Below are 19,080 nucleotides of genomic sequence, written 5' to 3'. Positions count from 1 at the left end.
AAAATATCACCCACTAATTTCACTTCTTAACAAAATACCACCATATAGTAGTTTTGTATCTAACTGGCTCGCGAAATGACTAAAATACCCCTTCTGAACAGATCAAGTAGAGAAGAGAGTACAAGAAATGGAGAAGAGAAGAGAGAGACCAAACAAAAACCGCTAATTCGTATGAAGCCATTGAGCCAGCCCAACTAAAAACCAGAGTTGTGTGCATTATATGCACCAAAAGCAATCAACCCGGATCATTTAATACGACAGTATGAACACAATACCAAGGCAAACCTATGGAAATGCCCCTTTAGCAAAGAAAAATAGACACGATGTCACTTTATTTTATCACATTGGCAAAGACTATCCATATCCATATCCTATGTACCTAACCCTTCTAGGGGATTTTGTGTTAGAAAGCATTAATTTTTATTTCATTCCATTAAAATAAGAAGCCAATTCTGTTTTTGTCAGCGACCCCGGCCATCTCGTCGTCGCCGCTCCGGTCATCCCCCTCGCCGTCGTCACACCCGAAATCGGACAGGCCTCGGCTGTCATTGCCGCCTCCCCCAGTCGCCACCGTCGCGTCGTCTTCCCTCTCGCTGGTGTCGGTGCCCACCGGCCTCTCTTCTCTTCTCCATTTCACGAGCCGATTAGATGCAAAAGTACTCTACGGTGGCATTTTGTTAAGAAGTGAAGCTAGTGGGCGGCATTTTTATGACTGCAGTGTATTGGGTGGTTTTTGTTAAAGCCATGCCTACTAAGTGACGTATAGTTAATTTTCTCATTAATTAGGAGAGGAAAGAAGTCGGACTTGACTCTAATTCGTTTGTGATTAAGGTTTTCTCAGCGACACCTTGTTTGGTTTAGCTAAGGTTGTATCTCACGGGGACATTTAACTATTTGTCACTCTTAAGATTAGATGATAACAGATTTACCATCCGATGCCTATGACATGTAGGCCCACATGTGTTTATGACATGTGGGTCTAGTGGTAAATTTATTACCATCACTTGTAAGAGTGACAAAACGTTGATTATTCCTCTCACGAACACCTCGGTTGGTTGATCATGTTTACAGGGAATAACTGAACATAGCCAATAAAGAATGTTTTTCTTTTTTTGTTTTTAGCGAATTTATGAAATTAAATAAACAAATGTGTTGATAATGTGTCTTTATATATACTAATCTAACGCTACGACTTAATTAATAATGTAAATAAGATATTATATATTCCTTTAGATATTTCTTTAATAATGTAAATGTGTTGATAATGTGTCTTTATATATAAGAGTCTCTTCGGTTTGGGGACTTTCGTATAAATTTCGAGGGATTGAACTGTTTTATGTGAAAATTCTATATTTTTTGTGCATTATGAATGATGCCTAATTGCTCTGTAACACCCTAACTCCATCACACCACCATGTTATTTCTAGAGCACAAATCGAGATAATGATATTGGACGAGTATAATGAGATATAACTTTGAGCATGATTATAGGATTAAAAAATAAAATGGGCGCTTGAGTCCTTCACATTTTTTGTCCACAACAATAGTAGTTGGATCGATATGAGCAACGACAATGAGGGGTCGTAAAATCATGGTGAGTTGCAAGAGGATAATGTTGAGGCATATATCAGAAAGAAGCTCCATAAGTTCAAGATTGATGTGGCTTTAGCTAACTAAAAACATATCTAATAACATGGCCAAATGTCTCTCCGAACCAAAATTTAGTATATTAGGACAAAAATTTGACTCCAATAGACTTACCAACCGGATGGCTTGGACATATGACTAGCCAAACATCCCTCTTTGGTGCCATAATTGGCTAGGCAACTTAGCCCAGCAAGTTGTAGGGCATGTCCCTTTTTACCCAAGTCCATCTATCCTCAGGCATTGCTCCTCTCTCGCTTGTCTCCTGCATTGGATATCATTGCTAACCTACTAGTCCACTAGGCTAGCACTATCGTTGTCTACACCCATACAACAGATTTAGTGCCCTAGTGTCGATGTACCCGTCAGGCTAGTGCCTATGCTAACTCCTTCCTCGCCACACTTCCACTTGAGGTCCCACTATATCAGGTTGCCTCCATCATCATTCCCACCTCTTGCTCCTCCCTGCACCTTTGTCCCCACCTCTAGCTCCTCCCTGCATTGTCGACCCACCCCTGACTCATGTCGATGCCATCATTGCTCTAGTGGTGGGGATAGCCTAGGTTTGCTCAGCTCGTTGGACTACAGCAGGCAGAGATAGGAGGAAGAAGAAAAGGGAGTAGAGACTGTAGCATGTTGGTCTCATTGTCATTTTGGAGAGGCTAATAGAGAGGTTGTTAGAGTGAACATCACACCTAGCTAGCCAATTCAACTGGAGAGTTGCTATATGGGCATTTGGTGGACCTAGTTTTGGTAGTTTGTTAGAGATGCTCTAAAAAATTTAGCCACATCTTAAAGAAACTATTGTATGAAAGGAGAACAACATGCCTAAGAGTAGCTTGCGCGGATAAGAAGTTCGTGATCGGCATAACCCCTTGTCATTGTGTCAGAGGACAAACCCTACACTCTCCATGCTCCTAGATGCATGAATCAATGGCAAGCCTGGATACCCTCAACCAAGAGTTAGACTCTATTTGTTTGAGGTAGGGATTATTGTAATATGGATTATTAAGTCAAATTGTTGTAAGTTGGATTATTATAAGCTAAATTTGAAAGAAATAATAAAGGTAGGTAATTATTTTAAAGTAACCAAGGCAGTGGGTCTAAAGTAATTAAATAACCATATTTGATAAGCTTATCAGATTATAGTAGTCTAGGCTGTAGATTATAATAATATGTTACAATAATCTATTTGTTTGTTTCAGCTTACTCTTAATAAGACACTGGTGATGTTCTTCTTAGCTGGATGTAACTAGACAACAAATTATGGGTTTCTTCAAATTTTGTGGTGAATGAACTCTTGGACTACAATACTTACCTCGGTGAGTTATATATACTTTGGTTATGATCCAATATAGTAGAATATCATCCCTTGAGGAGACGTTTCTTGCTCATTTGTTCCCTTTGGATGCAACAAAAATAGTCATTCCAATATGTCCTAAAATATATGATGGCCACAATTTTAGTAAAAATAAACATTACAAGCTTCAGTTGATAATTGAGCTAACAATATACTCCCTCCATCCCTAAATGTTTGACGCCGTTGACTTTTTTATATATGTTTGACCGTTCGTCTTATTAAAAAATTATTTATAATTAATTATTTTTATATCAGTTTATGTATTGTTAAATATATTTTTATGCATATATATAGCTCTACATATTTGACTAAACTTTTTGAATAAGACGAATGGTCAAACGTGTATAAAAAAGTCAACGGCGACAAACATTTAGGGACGGAGGTAGTACATGTTTAGTGTTTAGTGTGATGCATGTGACATCGTCATATTTGTATTTGAAAATACTTTTATATGGTGAATTTGTAGCTATTGATAATATATTATGAAGAAAATTAATGGCGAAAGTTATAAGTTGGAAAGTATGTAAAAAGTTTATACGCCTTCTATTTGGGATAGATAAGAGTAAAAAAGCTACGGAGTGGAGTATTGTTTTTCAGAATTTCTACAGTAACCAGCAAATTCCCAGCGTTGATTTATCAAAAAAAATGCACTATAACAAATTTACATTCGATTCAATGGCAAGTAAAACATGTCGGCACTTGTTGAAATACTCTAGGCTGGTATAAGCATGCAAGCTCTGCAATGTACAAGCCAAGATTATTATCAATTGATCCTTTGGTTTGAGAAATCACTGGTAGACTCATTGGGAATCTTGAGACCTCATAGTTGGGGTTACACGGAACCAGAGTATATTCTCCGGTCCAAACCAGGAGAATGCCACAACACTATGTCTTTGCAGGCTTCGACGTTCTTCACAATTGAAATGCAGAGTCACACAAAATATTGGATCATCTTGTGCACCTCTAAGCTATTACGTTCATGAGGTTTTCCAGTCGCTGTCAAACTTCCGGTGCTGCAAAATGTACAAGTTAAATCAACTGTTAGTGGTGTTCTTTGACAAAAGCAAACACTTTCTCCATGAGAGTTATTACCTCAGATATTGGCATTTTAGTTCTCACTGCCTCAACTTTCGACAAGTCGATATCTGCTACAGCAAATCCAGTGGACAACCGATCTGTAGACATAGTCCGATCATATCACAGGATGCTATTTGAGTAGCATAATATGCAATGCTTGTTTCACATAATGTCAGAATATTGATTTCAACAAATACAAACACAATAAGTGCTGTATGGAAATGGCAGACTACTACATTTTCCATGACAAGTTCAAACTTAAATGTTAGCAAATATTGATGAGTACACAGTTTATCAGAAGATCTACATTGATGGTTGTCAAGGAACAAGGTGTGGCCAAAATTCAATAAAATCAAAAACATCAAAAGAAGTTTTCTGATAAAAGACAGTAACAAAATGAAGAGTTATACCTGGAAGTCGAGCTATAACTGTTCCCCATGGATCAATAATTATAGAATCACCATAGCTCTCTCTTTTCTCATTGTGTTTTCCAGCTTGAGCTGCAGCAATGACCTATTGAAAATCTTGGAAATTTAGCAATAACAAATATGCATATACCTAAATAGTGGATTTCACATTATTGATCCCAAACCGCATACTATACCACTATATGAAACAGATGATGTCTGCATAAATGAAATAATTTATAAAAGTTAGGACTGCATACATAGCATTGCGTCTCAATAGCTCGAGCACAGAGAAGAATTTCCCAGTGTGCCTCCCCAGTTACTTTTGTGAATGCAGATGGTACTAGTAAGACCTAAAAAGGTCATTGGCACGTTAGGAGAAGACTGGAAACCGATATGCAATTCAACTGAGCTTTTGTAAGAGGTGTGACAGGTTAAAACTTAGTATAAGACACTCAGAAAAGATTATGTCACTATAATGCCACAAATCACCACCTGTGCTTGATGCTTGAAACGCAAACATTGGTAAAGCTCTGGAAATCTCAAATCATAGCAAACAGTAAGCCCCAGTCGTCCAAAAGGACTATCCACTGCTACAACAGTATCACCTGATAAATAAATAAATAAAGACAACATCACGTTATAGGTCATCAACTCTATGACATCACTACAACTAGTTTCAATTACTTTTACTGTAAATTCAGTTTATATTTGGCTTCAGAAGAAGAAAAGCATCAATTGATAATGCCTGACCTAAGGCTATAGGGTGGCTGCTAAAGCTTATTTTATATAGAAACTTAAGTTAGTACTCCTCCTTGTGCTCATAAAACTATTTTGCCAAGATTATCATGCAAAAAGGGGGAAAAAGGAATTCAATATATCAGTACCTGCTGTCGTAAAACGGCTCTCTTTGTACACCATATTGCCTGGTACATCTACATCAAACCTTGAAAATAACAACGTGAAGATGAATATATGAACTTATGTTACAGTGTACCATAACAAGAAAGAAGAAAGACACAATAGTCATCTTGTATATGACCAATAATTCACCATTTAGACAGTAATCCAGAAATATACTTCTGAGCTGTTGTAATGATTTCTTAGAAATCTATTTTTATCCATGCGATTGTAAGATAAAGATTCTCTTATTAGAAGCAACTTAAAACCCATGTTTAACATTCTAAATGCCAGAAAATTGGTATTGAAAGTAAACTGATTGCAAATTTCCTTAAGGCATGTTCCTCCTGAAGGGCTGAGAAAGAACAAGCACCTACAGATGTATTTTCCGATATGAGCTCCTAATTTCTCCAGAGTCATCAATTAGTACATGAGTATTGTACTGGTGTGAGTCATCAGGACCCTTTTCTTGGAACCCTCCAAGAGATAACCACATACTTGATTCTCTGCAGAATGAAACTATGTTAAGTCAATGACTCAAGGTGCTATTCAATAACCCCCAAAAAATCGTCAATGACACGATAATATATTTTTATTTATTTTAGGAAATATTATAATATTTTTTCCGTAGCAAAGCATGAGCATTCAGCTAGTACTATTATATTACAGCATATGTTAAGCTACAATCCAATTTACCAAGCAGGGCAATGGGAGTTATGGCAGATTGGCAGTGACTTGTTTATAGCAGCTTTCAAAATAAGGAAAAAAAAGAATAAAGAAAGAAAGAAAGAAAGAAAGAAAGAAAGAAAGAAAGAAAGTGAGTCCTTAAAGTAAAAATGTTGGATGATTAGATAGATTTGCATTCTTTTTATAAGCCAAAATATTTTGAAAGCTAACAGATTGACCAAATACACAAACTGAATACACGGTCAACATTCTTTTGTGAAAGTGTAGGGCATAATGTTCAAGGTGTAGAAAACAAAATCATCAATGCTTAAATGTAGGGCTTGATAGAATGTAAACTCTAATAGCTGAAGTAGAATAGAAAAAGGGAGCTTCTACGAAGATGCACTTCTATGAAATTGCAAAAAGGAAATTCAGCAAGTTTCTTCTTACTAACTTTGCCAGTGATCTATATCTCTGCATTATTGGGCCATCTAATGGTTCAGCTATCTTAATAGACTCGCCATCCTTGGAGCCTATGAATGAGAAGACCTCAGGAAAGCAAAGAAATTTGACTCCAGCAGAAGCTGCTTCCTGCAGGAAATGATCCTATGTTAGTCTCTTTGGCATTACCAACCTAAAAAGAAGAAGAAACAAAAATGAAAGTACAATTCAGCACTACCTACAGACAGACACAAATGATTAGATACGAATTATGCAGTGAGGATGATTTTTCAGGATGCTCTGGAATAGAGATCTATGAACACCAACCAATCAACCAATATTGTACACGCACATATCACACATCACCACTCTGAAAGCACTGCTCAGTTTATCAGTTAGTCGGTTATGGATACTAGTGAGATTTTTGCTTCCCCTGTGATAAACCAAGCCACTGGATCAACAAGATCATGATCATTCAACCAATGCTCTACAAATTCACTTGCAGTGATGAAGCATCATATGGTTTATCCACAGAACAAGGGCATGGCATATCCAGATCATTTTTTCTGCGGAAATTTCCCCCGCAGATTCCACCACAACAGGCAGAGCAAACGAAGCTCGCGGCAGCGCGCCGACGAAATACGCGGCGACCCGGTCCGGATCGAAGGCTGGGAGGGGTAGGGGTGGGGGTGCTTGCCTTGGTGAGGCGGGAGCAGGTGGCGTAGTTGGCGTCGAGGTCCCCCACGGAGGTCATCTGCACCACCCCCACCCTTGCCGGCGACCCCGCCAGTCCCGCGCAGGAGGAGGAGGAGGGGGAGGCGGCCATGGCGCGGCGGAGGAGTGATACGCGTGACCTCACTGCGGCGGCGGCGGTGGGGAGCGAGGCGGCGGCGAGGGAGGCCAAGGCCATGCGAGGTGGAGCCGGCGACCGACTCCTCCCGATGAGCTGGGGTACACTTCCCCGGGTGCCCGTAGCGCGAGGCGGGGGAGGAGGACACGTGGACGTTTCCTGTCCGTCGGATCAGCACCGCTATCCGCCGTTCGATCTCACGAACCCCTACACCCACTGACGGAAAATTCAACTTTTTGTTACTCTTACGAGTGGATTTATGACATATGAGTTCAGTGACAATCTGTTATAAACATTGGTAAGAGTGGCAAAAGGTTAAATGCCCCCTACACTGACACGCTCCTCCGGGTCATCGAAGGTGAAAATGAGACACCAGCTATTCTTGTCTTCTTAGGTGCAAGAATGTTGTAGATGTTTTGTTTTGTGATTTACGGATGCATCCGGATCTCATTAATCCAACTCTGGGTCGTTGGTTGATCTCAGAGCTGGGAATACCACCCTTAGGGTATCCTCAGTAGCTAATCTAAATTTGGTCATCCATATCTTCATTTGGATGATATCTAAAACAGTTTTATTCGTCATATCTCTTGGTACTCCAACAAATCATCCATATCATCCATATATAACATCTTTCATATCTCTTTGGAGAGAATGAAGAGATAATATCTAAGAGCATCCCAGCAAATCAACTATCACATCCATCATTCTAATAGTAGATCATAACTTCTGGAGAGTATGCTGGTTTTGACCCCATGGAGCCTACTTCATGAAGTAGTGGCAAAGATGTAGCAGTTTAACACATAAGATAGGTTTCTGAATTTAATTTTCTCCACTCTTCATCTTTTGCTACTTATCACATTGCTTATGTACCTTTGTGTATGCAGAAGTGTTTACAAGACAATCATTATGATTGGAGACGGAGCAACTGATCTTGAGGTACTATTATGGTGCCTATAAAACAATGATAGTGCTATAGTAGATATAACATTTCTATTTTCATATACATATATATATATATATATATATATATATATATATATATATTAGTAAACTACTAACTAAAAAAGGGATAAATGTTAGCAAGAAAATAAGACGACATATGCATGACAATGCATGTGCCACGCTAACACGTTATCATCCAAAGTATTTGATATCTGAGCAAGGTCATCCCAATTCTCAATTAATAAGAGACTGAATGGTTGGTTTGCATTTTAAAATTCACATGAATCGTCAGACATGTTTGTTTATGCTGATGGTATGTATTAACATTTATATGTAGGAGAAACATTCTCATGTCAACGTATTCATTTTGTATTGTCATTTCAAATTTGACCATTGATGCTTGGCTTCTTTCTTCATAATTTTATATGAGCTATTTGCAATATGTACTAACAGTGTTTGGTTTTTAGCACAATGATGTGTTTCAACTCCATGAGTATACTGGTTCATTATTTTGTATTGCTTAATGTTAGTGTACATTAAAGGAATTTTTGTGTGGATGCAACTTGAGCAACATCTTAAACCATATGTTTCATGTGTGCAGGCTCAGCAACCTAATGGAGCTGACTTGTTTATCTACGACGCCGGTGTCCAGCTAAGGGAGACGGTTGCAACAACAGCCGATTGGGCTATGATGAGCTAATGGCCTATTTGGTGTGATTCTTTTCCTTGAATACCACCAATTCTTATGCTAGAAGTAACTGTGTAAATAACTTCCCATAAAAGCTTTTTTGAGCTATGCGTGTGCAACATGTGAATTGGCAAGGTAGATAATAACATCGCTATAGGGCTACATGTGTGAAGAGAATGTGTTTTGATCACAGTGATAGTTCTTCCTTTCTAGAGCTTACTACCCATTTCCCTTTTCTGCCAATTGCAATGAAATTCTAGTGTCAATACTTACCATGTACATGGGTTGTGTGATTTATCATTTGTTCGTTCAGAACAGGGAGAGGGAGGAGCCCCCCTGGATTGATGCCTCCACTGATATTGTAATGCAAAGCCTTTTATCATACCACAATTATCTCGTTTTTCTCATATATGTGTTGGAATTGACGAATTGCATGATTCTGATTAACTTGGAACCTTTATGTATTGAATCTTGACACTAATTAGATTTCCAAAAGTTTGGCCTTATGTTGGTGGTGTTGTTGCTGTTGTTGTTTGTGTGCTACATTGGAACTTCTATAAATATTTCTTGTGAATATTCTTAGTTATTTAAATTTGTATAGCCTCATTTGAGCAATCTCTATAAATTGGTTAGAGGTGGATTATTTTGAATGGAATCTATTATACACATGTAGTTATACCTAGGCCCTGTTCGGCATGGGGGGCATAAGTTAACTTATGTCTGGCACGGAAAACATAGTAATGATTAGTACATGATTAATTAATTATTAAAAAATATAAAGTAGATTAATATGATTTTTTAAAACAACTTTCCTATAGAAAATTTTTGCAAAAAATACACCATTTAGCAGTTCGGGAAGCATGCGCGCGAAAAACAAGGGGGGCTTAGTTAACTTATGATCATGGCCGTACGCGGCCCTAATTACCTATGTAACATATGTATGCTTTCAAGTTCAGTGCATGTTTCAGTGCATGTTTCGTATGAACATATTATTTTAAATATACACGCAGTACAAAACAAACTATTTGCATATCAATGAGGTATCTACCAAGGGTTTTTTTGTGGAGCTAGGGAGGTTGAAGCAGCAACGTTCCTGGATAAAAATCTTCGGTTCTACTTGTCATTGAAAACCTAAAGTCCAAATAGCAGTTTGTTGGATTTACTTGGACAAGGCTTGGTAAGAACGATTGTTAGGAGAGTCGGCGAGAGTGAACTTCATCGGAGATGAAACATGTCATGGCTTATCAAGCCCTGCTTCCAAACAAGGATAAGATCCAAGTAGGTAATTGCCACCTGGGTTCAACCTCCCATTGGGATCTTTTCCTTGAACCAAGTTGTTCCCTTCAATCATTAATACAACATGACATTTTAGTGTGACCTGAGGGAATAACATTTGTTGTTCAAATTTAGACAATATTCATCTCTTTGTTGCCAGTTTATTTTCAACATGAAACAAATGGAAGTTGACACTTGTTAGACTGCTAGGTTATGGGGTTGTGCACAGTTGTATTTAGAGTAAATTGCTCTAGCGGTGCAAAAAACTTGGTAGATGAGTGTGATTAGGTGCAAGAACTTGAAAACGGAACATACTGATACAAAAGCTTGAAAAACAAAAGATACCTAGAGAAGTTATTGTATTGCGATGTTTAGTTTTCGAGCTCTTGCACCTAATCACATCCACTTACCAAGTTTTTTAACGATAACACAATTTACTATTGTATTTAAATCCTAAGTTTTGTGTTGGTGTCTACAAATTTAAGGCATGCATTTAGTGGATACACATGCACCCACACTATGGGTTTATTTACCTGTTTGGCACCCACGACAAAATTCGACCATATCAAGAGGACATGCACACATGTATGTGTTCTAAGAGTAATGTGTTGAATGCCTAGAGAACTATCTCAAAAACAAGAATGAAACAAAATATGCTAGCAAAGTTAGAATTCTCAACATGAAACAATAATGGCAAACATTTAAAAGAGCACGTGCAACACATGTGTGCTTACGATTTATAATGGGAAATGGTTTGATTTTCTTATGAGATTATGACCTTTGACTACTTACCATATTGGGAGGAAACAAGTCTTGGTATAAAGGGGAAAAGGAATAGTATCCACTTGGTGAGGAACTATTATGGAAGTATCAGAGAAAAGTCAGCTAAGGGCACATACAACAGTTTAGATGGCTACCATTTGTTTGGCTCTTGCACAACAATCCAGATAGTTGTTATTTGTTTGGTTGTCTATAGGACGTTTAATGCATATATGCATCTATGATCAAACATGTATTGTTATTTGTATGCTATTTTGTTGCTTCGCTAATATAAGTGATTATCAAGCATAAATAGGAAACACATTGACATCTATATGTAACAATCACATTCACACACAAGTATGAAACACACTCAACATCTACACATCTAGAGGTTTCTTTCCAATTTAGTTTAGCAATCCGAATGACACCAATCTTCTAAGCATAAACCTGCATTTTGTTCAAAAAAAAAATCAAGAAAGCAAAAAACCAAGAAAATGTCATATTTTCCCAATGCCATTTGGGCAAAGCCTGCAGCTGGAGTGTTGATATTTCATTAACTTGGTATCACTATCATTATAAGGCTACCAATTGAGTAAACTAAGAAAGGTACATGTATATACAATAGACACTTTATACACTTTGGCAACAGCAAGCACCATCCATTAGAAAAAAGTGGCCAATTTACAAATGCCCCCCTTTTTTGTGAGCACACATTTTAAAACTGCTAAAATGTGCTCGTTTTGCAGACATTTTCTCTATATGAGTTTCTTAAATCAAATGAAGTTATTTTTAGGTTTGTAATAATTATCAGGAGATGGTTCACAATGGTTCACAATTAAGAATGTCTATGTTCTAGTTTATAGTCAAAACTACATCTAATAAATAACAGAACAAAATGGCTTTATAAACTACTACCTAGTATAGGCAATGTCGGATAATTACCATTGAGTCCATAGTTGGTCCCTAATAAAATTTCGACATTACCGCCATGAAAATTTGAATTTCCCACTCAACAGATGAAAATTTTCTTTAAATTAATAGCTCGAACATCTCCACTCCTTATCTATTGTTCCCTCCCTCTCTCCCCCTTCCTCCCGGTCCTCTTATGATGTCCTCCTTTTCCTCATCCACCCCTCTTCTCCTCCTCTCCTCTCCTCGTCCGCTCCTTCAAGGTGATGGAGTGTCCATGGATCTTAGTGACCTCCAACAGGTACCCTCTATGTTTTTTTCCTTGTTCATGATATGTAATGGATACCCACAATTGTGTAAGCAATAGAATTTGCTAAACTTTGGAATTTTAAAATGAAGAGACTTGTTTTGGTATGGCTACAAACACATGAATGTTTAGGGAGAGAAGTAGGTCAAGAGTGATTCTGACTCCGGTCCAACCAATAATTAAGGCAAGAGCACGATGCACATGATATTTCCATTCAAAAGAAGGAACAAAGATGTTATTCATGCGATTTTCCATCAATATGTTCCATTAGGCCCTAGTGAAATGTCTAGCAGAGATCTCGACATGTTTGCCCAAACTTCGGTGTCGTCTCTTGTGAGATAGCATTTGTATTCATGATAGGATGCACTGAAACCAATGGATGGTCCATGCTACAAATACACTTTAGGCCCAATTTTGTTACAAATTAATTATGTGGGAATTTAGGAGTAAACGAACAATTGCACCTAAAATCATGTAAAATTCATAAATTTCAAAGAAGCCCTTATTTTGAAGAAACCTCATCCAAAAGGGAGGAACCAAAGTAAATACTACAAAACTATGGTAAAATTCCTGCATTCCAAAGAACCTTAAATAAAAAGTCAAGTTGGGGAAATTTAATAAAATTATACTTCAAGGCATTGGTTATACTTATGCCGTGTTTGTTAAGCTAACTAATCCATATTCTCTTTTTTTTTCCATACACATGCTTCCCAAACTGCTAAACGATATATATATATTTTTTAAAAAGTTATATCTAAAAGTTGTTTTAAAAATTTAGATTAATCCAGTTTCTAATGTTTTATAATTAATAATCAATTAATTAATCATATACTAATTTATTGCCACGTTTTCCGCATCGGTTATCAAAACCATGACCGAAGCTGGCCTTAGAGCAGGTACAAAGCTAGCTATAAATATTTTTAGAAGATAAGAGAAGTGAGAGAAGCGCGGTGAGCTTTAGATTTGTAGCTGGCTGCAGCATAAACTCCAAAATACAATGTGTGTATGACAGGTGGGATATGATAATATATATATTTTATAGGTAGTTATTATATAAATTAGCTATTAAATTGATTATAGATAAATTAGACCCAGCAGTTGGTTGTACCATTGAACCTGCTCTTACTCTTAGTATCGTAACATCACTAAAATGGGCCGGGCTCAAACCAGTTACCACCCCTCCACATGGGCCGCGGGCCCGGTCACAAAGCTACCTTCCTTTCTCTTCCCACAAGAAAGGGGTTGCTTGATCAAAAGCGGCTAGCCCGCCCACTCTCCGCCTTTTCCATTTCGGGTCCCTGACGGGTCGGGCCCACCAACACCCCTCCCCCCTCCTCGTGGCCTCTCTCTCTTCACCCTTCTCCTCCTCCGCCTCTACCATCCCGCCCTCGCCTTCAAACTTCAAAAACGCGAGGACTCGATTCCAGAACCCCCCCCCCGCCTCCTCCCCTCCTCCCCACCCACGCGCTCCGGCCGCCGCCGTCGAGGTGGGCAGTGGGCTCCCCTCTCCCCGGCCTCTTCGTGCTAGATCCGGAGGGCGGGGACCTCTTCCTCCCCGGTCTAGGGCCGGCGGCGCCGCCCCTCGCCGGCGGGGGACGGTGGGCGTCCGTCTCTCCGTCCGGGCGCGCGGGGCGCTGCGGGGCTGGCCCCGGTTCGTCCGAGAATTGGGTGGGTGTCATGGCATTTGGGGTTCTGTTGGTGGTACGCATTGGTGGTTTTGCGGCGGCGGGTGGGTGGGGGTGGGGGTGGGGCGGGGGGTGTTCTTGGCCCTTCCTCCGCGTGGTAGATCTGTTTGGTATGTGGCTATGGGGATGAGGATGCACGCGGATTGATGTGCGCTGATGATATTTCGCGAGAATTTCTTGCTTAGGGCTAGGCTGGGTGGTCTCCTGTTCAAAAAGAAGTCAATTTTAGTTGGGTGTCCGCTGGTGACGTGAGTTGGAGGCTTTCTTGGCTCGATCTGTTGCAGAGGTTGATTTTGCATCTGTTCAGCGACATGAAAAGGGAAATGCTAGGAAATCTGACCTGAATATTGGAATGTTCATGGTGTCATGTGGTAGGCAGTTTGAAGGGACTGAGTTTTTCTTTTAAAGAACAACATAAATCTGTATAAAACAATGCCCCCCTCCCAAAAAGACATAGATAAAACCATCTGATTTCAGATTTGAATTATAGGCCAAACTGTGAACATTTGTGCAAACTGACTGCCATGTGATTTGTATGCCTGGTTGATCTATTATTTCTCTCAAAGGGACTGGATAATTTTGATTTAACTTGTGCACTTGAGAGTAACTATGTTATCGTAAGCTTTACAAAGATATCATAATCTTTTTTTTTGCTTGCTTCTACTTGTTTGTTTGTTTCACAAATGTGCATATAATGTCTAATGCGCTGCCTTATTCACATTTTTCTTGTTTGCATGCATCTACTTTGTTTATCTTCCAAAAAATGCATAATGCCTTGCCGTATCCACATGTTCAGCTCCACAGTGTTATGTGCCGTGTTGATTTCTCCATTGCCAACTGAATAAACAGTTAAGCCATTTTTTATTTAAACACATTCAGGCTCACATGGCTGCAAGGAAGGAAAATCCGGTGCTTACGGCTTGTCAAGCACCCAGTGGCCGAATCACACGAGCTCAAGCCGCTGCAAATCGTGGGAGATTCGGGTTGGTTCCCTCGGTACCACTACCTGCAAGAACTCAACGAAAGCAGACAGCAAAAGGAAAGACGAAAAGGGGAGCTTTGGATGAAAACACAGCTGCAGGTACTGCAGCTTCAGCGCCTCAGCCTAAACGGCGCACAGTGCTCAAGGATGTAACCAACATCGGCTGTGCTAACTCATCCAAAAATTGCACCACTGGAACTAAGCTGCAGGTATCAAGAATTGCATGCATTATTGAGTTATGCTATTCTGATTTCTAGACCTTTATTTTCATGAACATTTTCTATGGAGTGACATGGTTATTCCTTTGTTCCAGCCAAAGTCAAAGCCCACCCAAAGGGTGAAACAAGCTCTGAGCAAAAAGCAGTGCTCAAAGAAGGTCCCTAAGCTACCCCTTCCGGCTGCTGGTGGAAATTCAGTTGTGAATGATTCGAGAAATTCGGAAGAAACTCAAAAGGTGGACCTTTTGGCACAATTGGACGAGCACACTGATTTGCTTGGCAATGAAGGGGCACTGTCATTGCAGAATATTGAGCGAAACAGGGACAGTGCTTGCCACGAGGCATTCTTTGAGGCAAGAAATGGCACGGATAAACCTGAATTTGCTGACTCAAAAGCTGGTTAGTTATTCTCCATACATTGCATGCTTATTTTCAGCAATGAGTATCTGAACTTGCTGATATTTTGCAGTCATAATTTCTGCTAATCCACAAAACGGTTCAAGTTTCTCTTAGCTTGTCAATATGTACTGTACTACCATATGGTATTGATTCTATTGGGACTGTACTCTTGATTGTCTTTCTATTGTTACATAACTTGAAATCAAGAAAACCATGCCTACAAATGTTTCTTTACACTGCTGATTTCTGAGATATTCGTAGGTAATCTTTTCTGTTCTTCGCTGTGAGTCATAACAGCTCAAAAGTTGTTTATTTTGTTCCAGGTGACTCTTGTGGTTTAGATTTTATAGATATTGACAATGATAATGGGAATCCTCAAATGTGTGCTTCCTATGTTGCAGAGATATACACAAATATGATGGCGTCAGAGGTATGTTTATGTTCTCTGGTGAAAAAAAACTTGTTACTACTATTTTAGTGTGCTTATGGTTTCTTCATTTTCAATTTGCAAACATCCTAGTATGACAGTAATTTCAATTTTTCATGCTTGTATTGTTGGCACATTGTTCTTGTTTGAAAACATTCAAACTCCATCTTCTGCTTATGCCATTCCCCAGCTTATCAGAAGACCCAGATCAAATTACATGGAGGCTTTGCAGCGGGACATCACAAAGGGCATGCGAGGCATTCTCATTGATTGGCTTGTTGAGGTTTGTATGGAATTTCCGTGATGTGATTTGCACATACAATGCTCTGTTTTCTTTTTAAACGAATTTAAGGCTGTTTATTGTTGGGCTGTTGGCATCTCACTGCATCAGTTCACATAGATAGTATGTGCAACTCAGAAACATAAAGTACATAGTTACATGTGAATGTTACATAGTGCATCTGGGTAAAAGCCTACACAAACATTCTTTCCATTGATCCATTCTTGTTTATACTTTGTCCATTTGTCCTTTGCATTTCCTTTTACAGTGTTATAGTTATTTGATTTCAATGATGAGAAATTTATATGGGATAATTGAATAAGTTGGTGATTATACGGTCACTCTTCTTTGATGACTTTAGTGGATAGCCTGAGATATGGAAGAGGTCAGAATGAGTTGGCTTCTGCATCAGAAGCAAGCTTTGTACATTTCTTGCAAAAATAAGAGGAATCGACCTTTTCTTTTTTTTTATGATAAACCATGATGAATTGATAATCTTTTGTACATTTGAATTTAATCATTGTATGGACTGCCCATGACTTCTGAGCTTATGAAGTTCTGTATATTGTCTTCATTTCAGGTTTCTGAAGAATATAAACTCGTGCCAGACACACTCTACCTAACCATTAATCTTATTGACCGATTTCTTTCTCAGCATTATATTGAAAGGCAGAAACTGCAACTTCTCGGAATAACAAGCATGTTGATTGCCTCGTAAGTTTTGGATATGTATAATAACTCTGCGAGTTATTTATGCTTACTGTTTCTACTGCCACAAGTGCAAGCTATCTTCATGTCATTGGAAGCACCGCTAAGACTACCTTCTTTTTATAGGAAATATGAAGAGATCTGTGCTCCTCGTGTTGAAGAATTTTGTTTCATAACTGACAACACATATACAAAGGCTGAGGTACTTGTTTCACGTGAAGTCTGTAGAAATTGGTAATTATGTATATAAAAGAGCCATTGAACTGCCAGAGCTGATATGGTATCCTCCTGATTCAATAGGTGCTGAAAATGGAGTGCCTGGTGCTTAATGATCTGGGATTTCATCTATCTGTTCCAACAACAAAAACATTTCTCAGGTATTTTTGGTTCACATGAATACAATGTTTCTTGTCCAATCTAAGTTGTGGTTCCATCACTAATATTACTTTCCTGTTAATCTTTAAATTTGTCCAGGAGATTCCTTAGGGCCGCACAGGCTTCTCGTAAAGTAAGATTGGCACCCAAGCTTTTATCAGCAAAAGTTTGATTCATTTTATATGTATATCCCTGAATGCTAAGTTTTCAAACTCTATTTGCAGGTTCCTTCTATTACTTTGGGATGTTTGGCCAATTATCTTGCAGAGCTGACTTTGATCGATTATAGTTTCCTGAAATTTCTTCCTTCAGTGGTGGCAGCATCTGCAGTCTTTCTTGCAAAATGGACGCTTGACCAATCTGACCTTCCATGGGTTCGTATAAAATTAAGGATATGATCATATGCACTATTTATCAACCTCTGTGACCCAAATTTTTTTTGGATCTTTAATCTATGGTATTCCTTTTTACAGAACCGTACTCTTGAGCACTACACTTCTTACAAAAGCTCTGATATTCAAATATGTGTCTGCGCTCTACGGGAACTGCAGCATAACACCAGCAATTGCCCTCTCAATGCTATACGTGACAAGTATAGGCAACAAAAGGTACATGATCACCAGCTGCTTGAGATACTAGAGTAGAAGCTTTCAGCTACCAAGTAAAAACTTCCTTGTTCATTTTTTGTGACCATTTAATTGTACTTGTGCAGTTTGAGTGTGTAGCCAACCTGACATCACCGGAACTGACGCAGTCACTATTCAGTTGACAGGTCAATGGTATCAGTTTCCTGTTAATCAACAGCCATTAGCAGAGATTGTTACCAAGACTGATCTGATTTGTTGTGTTCTGAAATGTTGTTGTTTCCGACCTTTTTAGAGTCACCCCAGTAAAAATTAAAAAAAGGAGAGATAGCTTGCATTTGTTTGACCTTAAGTATGCCTTTAGTTGATAATTGTAAGAAAACACCCACTGTGTGTAGGCTACCGCCCTGGGTTGATAATTGTAAGATGATCCTGCTTGTATAACAAATGGTGCTTGGTTTGTCTGAGATTATGTTATTCCTTTGTTACAAAAACAAGTCTACTTCATTATCTTAAAATAAAAACAAAAACATGGTGGTTGACACTTGGGACTGTCTGTTTCACTTGATCACTTCAAACTTGTGGGTCCCATTTGTCACTAGGAGGATTGGAGGAAAGCAAGCTGCTATTCGAATCACTGATCAATGAATCTGTGAATTCAAAGTACTAAATATGATCAGTGAATTGAATTTGCCAAGTGATAAGGGTGAACTGACATAGTTATAAGTTATCATCTTATACCCTTTAATTTGATGCTAGGATCTTCCATCTCTTTGAACCTAAATGATAATTCGGCACCCTGTAAATGCAATAATCCTTGGATTTTATTCTGACCGACAAAAGTGATGACAAACATAGTGCATGAAAAGATTTATTTATAGGGGCCAATTCTCTACATGTCCCTTTAATTTCATCCAATCTGTTCTATGTATCTGAGATTTGCTTGATCTCTTATATATCCTAGAGTTTTTATTGAATCTCTTACACACTCACTATGTTAATTGACCATTACTTTGACCATTAGTTATTATAGAAATGATTTTATTGTCTTTGGTATATTGCTAAAAGCTAGAAATTTGTTATGTGTAAATTATTTGTGTTGTGAAAGACAAGGGATAAATTGTTAAATATTTCTTATGAATTTTAAAAAATAAAACATAATTTCATTAAAAATAAAAGATATTTATTGTAAAA

General features: G+C 38.5%; 2 protein-coding genes across 3 annotated transcripts; one reads left to right on the top strand and one right to left on the bottom strand.

The window, feature by feature from the left end:
- Positions 1-3,550: 3,550 nt before the first annotated feature.
- LOC102702337 (deaminated glutathione amidase, chloroplastic/cytosolic) lies at positions 3,551-7,440 on the bottom strand. The gene is made up of 9 exons (XM_006663981.3): positions 7,193-7,440; positions 6,509-6,645; positions 5,766-5,894; positions 5,376-5,434; positions 4,984-5,096; positions 4,749-4,841; positions 4,492-4,594; positions 4,097-4,179; positions 3,551-4,017 (listed from the first exon to the last, which is right to left on the bottom strand). Exons 1-9 carry the CDS (start codon positions 7,403-7,405, stop codon positions 3,982-3,984), a joined length of 966 nt encoding a protein of 321 aa, XP_006664044.1. The 5' UTR covers positions 7,406-7,440; the 3' UTR covers positions 3,551-3,981.
- A 7,357-nt stretch (positions 7,441-14,797) lies between these two features.
- On the top strand, positions 14,798-18,374 carry LOC102702058 (cyclin-A2-1). 2 transcript variants are annotated; one of them, XM_006663980.3, is made up of 11 exons: positions 14,798-15,104; positions 15,209-15,512; positions 15,836-15,942; positions 16,130-16,222; positions 16,800-16,933; positions 17,054-17,129; positions 17,228-17,304; positions 17,402-17,435; positions 17,527-17,676; positions 17,776-17,910; positions 18,015-18,374. In XM_006663980.3, exons 1-11 carry the CDS (start codon positions 14,799-14,801, stop codon positions 18,069-18,071), a joined length of 1,473 nt encoding a protein of 490 aa, XP_006664043.1. In that variant the 5' UTR covers position 14,798; the 3' UTR covers positions 18,072-18,374. The 2 variants fall into 2 exon arrangements, with proteins under 2 accessions (XP_006664043.1, XP_015698518.1); XM_015843032.1 differs by having other exon boundaries at positions 14,799-15,104; positions 15,914-15,942.
- The last annotated feature ends 706 nt before the right edge of the window (positions 18,375-19,080 follow it).

Source organism: Oryza brachyantha, chromosome 12 (assembly GCF_000231095.2).
Source record: "Oryza brachyantha chromosome 12, ObraRS2, whole genome shotgun sequence".
Taxonomy (NCBI): Eukaryota; Viridiplantae; Streptophyta; class Magnoliopsida; order Poales; family Poaceae; genus Oryza; species Oryza brachyantha.
Note: the sequence above shows the minus strand (reverse complement) of the source record. Positions and strands in the feature narration are given on the sequence as shown.

What these genes read in the sequence shown, in the direction of transcription:
- LOC102702337 (XM_006663981.3), bottom strand. Translation starts at nt 7,405, where the DNA reads ATGGCCTTGGCCTCCCTCGCCGCCGCCTCGCTCCCCACCGCCGCCGCC. An exon ending in GTTTCAAGCATCAAGCACAG is followed by an intron (nt 4,842 to 4,983) that starts GTGGTGATTTGT and finishes TGACCTTTTTAG; the next exon opens with GTCTTACTAGTACCATCTGC. An exon ending in AGTTATAGCTCGACTTCCAG is followed by an intron (nt 4,180 to 4,491) that starts GTATAACTCTTC and finishes CTATGTCTACAG; the next exon opens with ATCGGTTGTCCACTGGATTT.
- LOC102702058 (XM_006663980.3), top strand. Translation starts at nt 14,799, where the DNA reads ATGGCTGCAAGGAAGGAAAATCCGGTGCTTACGGCTTGTCAAGCACCC. An exon ending in CCACTGGAACTAAGCTGCAG is followed by an intron (nt 15,105 to 15,208) that starts GTATCAAGAATT and finishes CCTTTGTTCCAG; the next exon opens with CCAAAGTCAAAGCCCACCCA. An exon ending in ACACATATACAAAGGCTGAG is followed by an intron (nt 17,130 to 17,227) that starts GTACTTGTTTCA and finishes CTGATTCAATAG; the next exon opens with GTGCTGAAAATGGAGTGCCT.